Genomic DNA, 9,133 nt, shown 5'->3' on the forward strand with positions numbered 1-9,133 from the left:
AAGGGGTGCCTCAGCGACTTGCGCCACCACCAGCAGCAGCGGTAACGTCAGCAGCGGCAGCAGTCCTCGCCTCACACCCACCTGTATATGTGTGTGTTATGGTTGCAGTTATTCAGGTGATGAGATCTTTTTTCTAGCTTTTACGACCTATAGTATTACAGCTAGGACTTTGGTTTTCGCATATGGGAACCCTTACCCCGAATGGATCCCCTTAATTCCTAACCTCGGACCGTGGATTCGAACCCGTGTGCTTGAGAAATCCGGGCCCCTCAAAGCGGCGGCCCCTATTCAGGTGATGGGATTAGGGAAAGTTAAAGGCAAACTCGTTAAATGTTCCAGCTCATTGTTCTTAATATACCACCACGACAAGTTACGAGCGCACGGAATGATATTAATGTTAAAGTTCGCTGGTTTTAGTAGCGGTATCCATCACACCTGATGCTCTCCAGAAGGTTAATTAAAGGGAGTTAACATGATATTACATGATTAATTGCTAATACATGTTCTACCTCAGCGATTTTTCTTCTACTGTTTTTCTAAGCTACAAGATCATGGTAAAAGTAAGCACGAGGAACTGAAAAAGATAAAATAAATAATGATAATAATTCCTGCCTATTCGTATAATTTCTTCCTTTATTAAATGCCGAGATGATTAACGTTTAATGCAACTTATAATTTTCTCTCCACTCTTCTTCCAAGTCACAAGGTCACAAGATAATTAAGCCGAGAAAAAAAACAACTAAATGTTCCAGCTTAAAGTTTTTACCTACATTAAAAAAGCATGAAAAACACCTATTAGTACCCCTTCCACATTACTATTTTTTCTCTACTATTGTTCCAAGCCACTAGGCATTTTTCCCCATAATTTTTGTTGACTGCCTGAAGTATACTCTGGTGGCTGGCATCTTCAATATACACTTATTTTCAATTTTTTTGTTGTGGTAAGCCAGAGCACCTCTTACATGACAAAAAAAAAAAAAAAAAAAAAAAGAAACGTTACAATATCACACGAGAGCAAGAATAAATAACACGAAGTACACACACTGCTGGAGTTGCACTATTTGAGCTTACCATTGTATTACGAAGCAAAGGAGGAGTTGAAGGCAGCCAGTAGTGATGTGCTGCAGAGGAAGTATCCTTGGAATTTAGAATTCGTATTATTGGAGTGTTTTTTGAAGATATGAAGCCGTCAGTGATTCAACGCTTCGACACTGACACAAAGGACACGGGACGAAGAAAAGTACTTGATTGAATGACTAATGGTAGTGTTAATTAGGAGGAAATTAGCGAACAGAAGGTTGAATGTGGATGAGAGAAAGGACGATGAGTGAATGAATCGCATCATGTCTCTCTCTCCTCAAGTAGACTGCGTCAGGAGGCGAGGGGAGAAGAGGAGAGGGGAGGGAGGCAGTGCTGACCTTACCTAGCGTCAGCGTGTGCTCAGTGCTGAATCCACATTAAGGTTTTGTGACACTTTCACGCGTTTCTGAGATGGCGGTGAGTGAGGCAATGCGACTCTTTCATTCCTCACGTCCCTGCTTGTTTAATGTGTGTTATTCGTCACGGTCGTCTGCTGGTCACCCAGTCAGCCTTTCCCCTACGGAAAGAGCTCAGAGCTCATACTGACCGATCTTCGGGTAGGACTGAGACGACATCATACACCACACGCCACACACACCGGTAAAGCGAGGCCATAACTTCTCGAGTTACACTCCGTACCTATTTACTGCTAGGTGAATAGAGGCTACACATTAAGAAGCTTACCCATTTGCCTCGCCGCTCTCCCAGGACTCGAACCCAGGCCTTCTCAGATGTAAGCCGAGCGTGATAACCACTACACTACGCAGTGTGTGTGTGTGTGTGTGTGTGTGTGTGTGTGTGTGTGTGTGTGTGTGTGTGTGTGTGTGTGTGTGTGTGATTGTGTTAGCCACAATAATGGAATAAATATCTTGAAGCCTCCCTCTTAAATGAGTTCAGGTAAGGAGGGTGGAAATACAGACACAACAAGGGTCAGACACTCGAGGAAGCCTCATCTACTGATCGATATATGATGACTCTCCATTGGCGTGAGTGAATACGTATGTGCACAGGTGTTAGGCGAGGCAGAGCAGGTGTGTGTTTGTGTGTTTGTGTTTGTGTGTGTGTGTGTGTGTGTGTGTGTGTGTGTGTGTGTGTGTGTGTGTGTGTGTGTGTGTGTGTGTGTGTGTGTGTGTGTGTGTGTGTGTGTGTGTGTGTGTGTTTGACAGCCCAGCAAAGCATCTTCCATATACAAGTTTGTGCGTTTTGAAATAAAGAGACGTGAATGTTTCGGCTGCGCGCGATTACATCTCCTCTTGGACACACACACACACACACACACACACACACACACACACACCGCGTAGTGTAGTGGTTAGCACGCTCGACTCACAATCGAGAGGGCCGGGTTCGAGTCCCGGCGCGGCGAGGCAAATGGGCAAGCCTCTTAATGTGTAGCCACTGTTCACCTAGCAGTAAATAGGTACGGGATGTAACTCGAGGGGTTGTGGCCTCGCTTTCCCGGTGTGTGGAGTGTGTTGTGGTCTCAGTCCTACCCGAACATCGGTCGCTCGCTCCGTAATGGGGAAGACTGGCTGGGCGACTAGCAGACGACCGTGGTGAATTACACACACACACACACACACACACACACACACACACACACACACTGAACCCTCAAGTTACAAGAACAAAATTCGATTCTCTTCTATGACCGAGAAAAAAAATATTGGCTCAAACAACAAACCCCTTCCCCAAACAAGTGAGCATCGCACGTCGAGTCACAAGCGTCATTAATTGTTGAGATAATAAAGTTGATTTCAAATGACTTATTAATTGTATTCAAATAGGATTAGCGCGAGTGTGATTAACTGGTATAACTGACGCTTCGTAGTCTCAGAGTGGTGGAATCACGACAGTCACAGTCCTCACCGCCTTACACACACACACACACACACACACACACACACACATTTCTAGTCACTTCGCCTACATGTGTTATATAACGAACCTGTGTTTGCTTCCACGTTGCATTATGAAACTTTCTTTTACTTGTTTTCTTTTATGTCTTTATTCCCTCAGAAACAGATGAGAGAGAGAGAGAGAGAGAGAGAGAGAGAGAGAGAGAGAGAGAGAGAGAGAGAGAGAGAGAGATTATAGACATAACAGTAACTTAGGATCTCTCTCTCTCTCTCTCTCTCTCTCTCTCTCTCTCTCTCTCTCTCTCTCTCTCTCTCTCTCTCTCTCTCTCTCTCTCTCTCTCCATACAAAAATCAAATATCACACTAGTAGCTTCCCCAGTAAGAAAATGCTTCTTGTAATACTAACACAAGTACAAGAAAAAGAGAGAGAGAGAGAGAGAGAGAGAGAGAGAGAGAGAGAGAGAGAGAGAGAGAGAGAGAGAAAGAGATTAGGAGTCCTCTTTCAGGGTGTGGTTCGTATTCTTAAACACTTGCGTCTTATCTGGGTAAGTTTTAACAGGCTCTACTATAAGTTATTGGAGTTCTCAAGAGTGTTTTCATGATTCTGGAGGAGTTTAACAAGGATCCTGCGCCTTCAACTGGAGCAGACGCAGTGAGAAGCGGACTTACATAATCTGTGTGACGTTTTGAAATGTGTCATGGTATGTTTGGTCATATTAGGCATTGGTAGGTAGACTGCAGTGGTTTAGATTGTGTTAGGTTATTTTGGGTTACCTGACCTGATCCAGAATGTAACGTAACTAAAGCTCATGTAACTCAATCTAACTTAATTTTACTTAATGAATAGATGTTCATGTTAAGTTAGGTTAAGTGAAGATTGGTTATGAGATGAGTTACAATAGATGGACATGGAGATTAAGTTCAATTAAACTAACCTAACCTAACATGATCTAACATAAATTTAACTGACCTAACATGGATGGATATTATAATAGTTTAAATTACGTGAAATTAATATCTTTTACCTATGTTACTATTATCTAACCTAATCTGAGGAAACCAACGGAACCTAAACAAACATAAACTAATCGATATTTTCCTATCCTGAGAGTAAATGGATGGGAAGGGAAAGGAAGAAAAGGGGGCAGCAGTGTTCGTAGGAGAGGAAGAGAGAAGGGAGTGAGACAGTGTACATTGGAGAGGAGAGAGGGGGAAGTGAAAAGGAGAAGGTAAAGGGACAGCGCTCACAGGAGAGGAAGGGAAAGCAAGAGAAGGGAGGTTGCAGTGTTCATAGGAGAGGAAGAAAGGGGAAGGGAAGTGAATCAATGTGCAGAAGAGAGGAAGAGAGGGAAAAGAGAGGGAGGCAGTGATCACAGAAGAGAAAGGGAGAGTAAGAAAAGGGATGCTGCAGTGTTCGCAGGAGAGGCGAGACATCAAAGCTAATAATGGCTTCAGGATCATTTAAAATACTCATTAGAATTTCCATACGTAATCACCTCAACAAATCAACCACTTTGCCGCGTCAGGTTGTGAAGAGATTAACCTTTTCACCGCCAGTATCACACTTGCTGCATGTGTAACCCTTCACTGCTCAATAGAAAGCAGTATCTGTACATCCGAGTCACACCTTTCACTATTTAATACAAAAATAAAATCAAGGTATTGAAGAGCATCAACTACTCAGTCACGCCTTTCGCTGGTATAGTGGTGTCCTTAAAGAATCAAAATGCTGGCAGCTTCACGATACTTAAGATAATAAAGTTAGAACTGTGGGGAACCAGAGACTTTATAGGTGGAGTGTTTTTGCAAGATATAATGAGCAACTCACTGATTACAAGAGAGCAGCCACAGAATATATTTGGTTATTTTAATTAAGGGTTTTTAAAAGCTATCGAATTCACAGGTTTAGGATTACGAGTATGTTCTGAACTTCTCATCGAGTATTTTACATGGCACAATAAATAACTCACTGGTTTCAAAAGAGCAACTGTAAGATTTAACAATAAAAACATCTAGTCCTCACCTAAGCAATATATAAAAAGCTGCCAGATTCAATGTTAGCATTACAAGTAGATTATGAACGTCTTACCGAATATTTCACAAGGCAACGAAAAACACTGGATTCTGTAAAAACACCCTTGAAAATTAACAAAACCTCTAATATAAGTTTCAGAATCCGTGTTACATCGCTTTTCAGGGATAACTCTAACAAACCGATGTACTTCTATCGTACTTTGAGGGATCTTGTTTCAGACGCTTTGTTACTTTCACTCACGATGTTACACGGCTTTTAAAAGACTAAAATCCACAAAGTCCTTCTCTAAACACGAAGGCACAAAAGTCACCAAATCCACGGGGTCAGTGCTATGAGTGTCTTCTGAACTTGGCTATTTGAGAAACTAGAGAAGCCAAATGTTGAACAAAGGTGGCCAGTGACCTACCCGCTCTGACGCATCGCCAGGCCCCAGTCTATTCAGCTGTGCTCTGCCCTTCAGGAGGTGCTGTGGTAGGCGGTACGTGAGCCCTGCAGGTGACGGCCGGGAGTAAGTCACGTCACCCACCTTTGTCCTCTTGTTCCGGCGTCTTGTAATTAGTCAGTCTCCTGTCCGTGAATGTATGAATGAATTACCTAAGGCTCGTATTCGTTCGTACTCCTAAACGCTTTGCTAACTCACCAAGACTGTTTTTAATGGTTCTAGAGATGATTGCTTTGGATTTTACGGCAGCTTTTCTTTTTTTTTTTCTGTGTATTTGCTAAATCATCACTACAAATATAAATACACCCTTGAAAACGTCAGAAACTTCTATTATAGTCTGTTAAATGCAAGGTAAAGGCACTGAAACATTCATGAATACAAACGCAACACTCAGGATCTAGATACGCAGCGTCTTGTAATCAATGAATCTCTGGCACTGAAGTGAGAGTCAATCACTGAAGGTTCAGATTTCTAAACGCGCTCTCTCACCACGACTGTTTTCAAAGGTCACAGAGATGCTTAGTTGTGTTTTCATGGCTGCTTTCTCCGGTTATGGTTATGTGTTTTGTTAACCGCTGTCTATAATTATCAAAATCACACTTGGAAACTTTTATTACTCCTGGTGCAACAAGTTAAAAGTAAAGATAAAGCGGTGGAAGATTTAGGAGTAAGGACTTAAGACTCATGCGGGACCAAGATAGGCAGGGGAAGTTTCTCTGCACGTGAATGAAATGTATTCCGTCCTTTACTTGTATGTCCAGTAATTGTAAGTATGAGGCGGTTAGTTTTTCCTTAGACGCATTTCTTAGTAAATAAAGAAAAATACTTCGCCATGCACCTAAAATCAAGGTTGCTATAGAATAATAATAAAAAAAAAACAATCTCGGGATACGGAATTTGAAAAGAAAAGACACATTTCATACAGAAATAAACCTAATTTATCTATTGTAAATCAAAGTTTGCGAAAACCGGAGAAAGAAATTAGAATAGAGAAAAGAACATGGAGAAAAGAGATATATACTTCATAAACCAGCAAACTTAAGCTGAGGAATCCACTCGCCTATTGCCTCGATTCTTAAATGACGGACGATAAAACACAGGACTAGCGAAACTGCTCGGGCCTTCACTCTTTTATCAAATTCTGTACGTACATCACTTTCTTTGAGGAGTGGGGAATTAAATAAACATATCTTCGAACATATACTCCCTTCACTATCATTTTCACACTTAAAGAAAAGGGAAAAAGAGATAAAAGAGGAAGAAAACGATCTCTCAATGCAGAACAAGTGGCAAGTTTTATCGTTTGGAAATGAATTGGTGCCTTGAAACTCCGGCAAGACGAACAAAGGAGTGAGGTGGCCCCGGTGGCGACGTGTGGTGGGAGCGCCTCACCTGTTGCGTTACACATGAATTACGTCATTCATCTGGAAGCCACCTACTCCCTGCCCCTTCCCGTCCTCACCTTCAATTCTCTTTTCTGCAGGAACGCGCCGCCCAAACCGTTACTATTTACAGGTATGATGCAAAGCTAGCGTCTACGAAATGCCTGCTGACACACACACACACACACACACACACACACACACACACACACACACACACACACGGTGGACACAAGAATGCAAGGAATCTGTCAAGAAAAGAAAGGAGACAAACAGAAGCATGTCGAGAGAGAGAGAGAGAGAGAGAGAGAGAGAGAGAGAGAGAGAGAGAGAGAGAGAGAGAGAGAAGAGAACGAGGTGATTATAAAGGGGGAAATGGAAAGAAAATGGAAGAAAGTGAAAGAAAGTATCGTTTGTGTTATAACGGTACAAATTTTTCATTTATTTTTTCTTTCGTTCTTTTTTCTATTTTGTATATGTGTGTGTCTGAGTTTTTTCATCTTTTTTAGTCGTCTGTTTCCGTTTGTTGGCTTCCTACACACACACACACACACACACACACACACACACACACACACACACACACACACACACACACACACACACACACACACACACACACACACACGTAAAGAATGACCAACCAAGTTCCTTTCTCTTCCTTTCAATAGTAAATGTATGGGCTTCCTATACACCATGAATAATATATAAGGAAGGAGGGGCAGGGTTCGTGACAGAGGGAGGAGTGAGGGATGAGGGCTGCTGGGTGGATAAGGGATGGGTGGGTGGATGAGTGGATGGCATTTGGGTGAGGAATGGAAGAGGAGAGGATTGTGTTTATCTGCATTTTGTTTATTGGTGTGTGTGTGTGTGTGTGTGTGTGTGTGTGTTGTTTTGATTTTCCCGTTAGATTTCTTGTCTTTTGTTCTTCATTCTGTATATTCATCTGTCAATCTGTTCCTAATATGTTCCGTTTTCCTTAGAAAGACATTTTTTTTCTTGTCTATTCTACTTCAGTTCTCTTTTATAAAATTCCTGCATCTTTGTCTATAGGTATGTATATTCATCTGTTCATCTCTATTTTTTTCATCTTTCTTCTAATTTTCTTCCCTTGCTATGCTCACTGTCCAGTCTACTTATCATTCTTTAAATCTGTCTATAATGTCTACCTATCCATGTATTTATCTTTTTATCATGCTTTTTACCCATCTTTCTACCTATCTGTCAAACAATCTCAGTGTCTGCCTGTTTATCTGTCCTACTCATTTATCTATCAAGTTAACTAAATAGCTGTCTGCACAATTATCTACCTTCCTATCTATATCTATCTATCGACCTGGCAACCAACATATCTTCATCCTCACCACCACCACCACCACCAAGAAGACAAGAGCATCAACGGGTCTTGCACGTGTCACTCGAAGCTTACAATGACTTATTCTCGGCCTGAACTCGGCGCCCTTTCTCTCAAGTGTCAAGTCTGGAGTGAACTAAGCTGAGACTGCAGACTGTGGCAGGTTGGATCAGGTGGGAATGTACGGGGCAGACAGGTGAGAGATGGGGGAAAGGTTAGAGTGTGTGTGTGGCGGGAGAGAGGGAAAGAGAGAGGGTGGGAGGGATGGAGGGAAAAGTGGAGAGAGAAAAAAAAATCTATAATATTATACGCTTACAACCCACACTTTATCAATATTTTTCCTACAGTCACATATACACACATATATACGTCCATAAATATATGTATATCTCAAAAATTACTAGCTGATAAGTTCTATTAATACTAAGAGTTCTTTACATATTACTATGTATGCACCTTCTCTTATGAACCACAAGATAATAGTCACTTTTGTTTAACCAGTAATCACAATTTGTAAATTTCTTTCACTGGTAAAGTCTGGAACTCCCTGCCTGCTTCTGTACATCATCCCCTTTGACTTGAACCACTTCAGGAGGGAGACGACAAGACACTTCTGAAATTTGGGATAATACTTCTTACTGCACTATTTTGGGACAAGCACCTTTAGTGAGCCTTTTCAGAAATACAATCTGCAATTTCTAGCCAGTAAAATATGTGGAGATGCACTAGAACGAGAAAATAAATATCTCTGAGAGGTTACTGGTTAAGGAAAAATGTACCCAATGGCAGTAAATGGATTAGACAGAAAGAGAGAGAGAGAGAGAGGTGGTGGAACAGAACAGAATGCATAGCTGATTAACCTCTATACTGAAGGTCGTGGCGGTGTATGGGCAATGCAGTCAATCACAGAGAGGAGTTAGTAGAAAGTGAAATAACCTGTAGTGGATAAAGTGGGGCAGGTTTTACGATTTGAGTGAAATG

The 9,133-nt window shown here is 41.7% G+C and overlaps 1 protein-coding gene across 3 annotated transcripts in view; it reads right to left on the reverse strand.

Annotated features, from left to right (window-relative positions):
* The window catches only part of LOC123515697, a 5,471-nt gene extending 3,826 nt beyond the window's left edge, over positions 1-1,645 (reverse strand). For 2 of the 3 annotated variants that reach the window (XR_006677967.1, XM_045274521.1), the window contains exons 1-2: positions 1,072-1,611; positions 1-81 (exon numbers count right to left, since the gene is read on the reverse strand). The exon at positions 1-81 is cut by the window's left edge and continues 12 nt beyond it. Coding sequence is in view for 1 of the 3 variants with exons in the window: in XM_045274521.1 (XP_045130456.1) it covers positions 1-81; positions 1,072-1,074 (84 nt within the window). In the remaining 2 variants the exon portion in view is untranslated. Of the gene's footprint in view, positions 82-1,071 lie in introns of all 3 variants that reach the window. The other variant, XR_006677968.1, reaches the window with a different exon arrangement.
* Positions 1,646-9,133: the final 7,488 nt, after the last annotated feature.

Source organism: Portunus trituberculatus, chromosome 39 (genome assembly GCF_017591435.1).
Source record: "Portunus trituberculatus isolate SZX2019 chromosome 39, ASM1759143v1, whole genome shotgun sequence".
NCBI lineage: Eukaryota > Metazoa > Arthropoda > Malacostraca > Decapoda > Portunidae > Portunus > Portunus trituberculatus.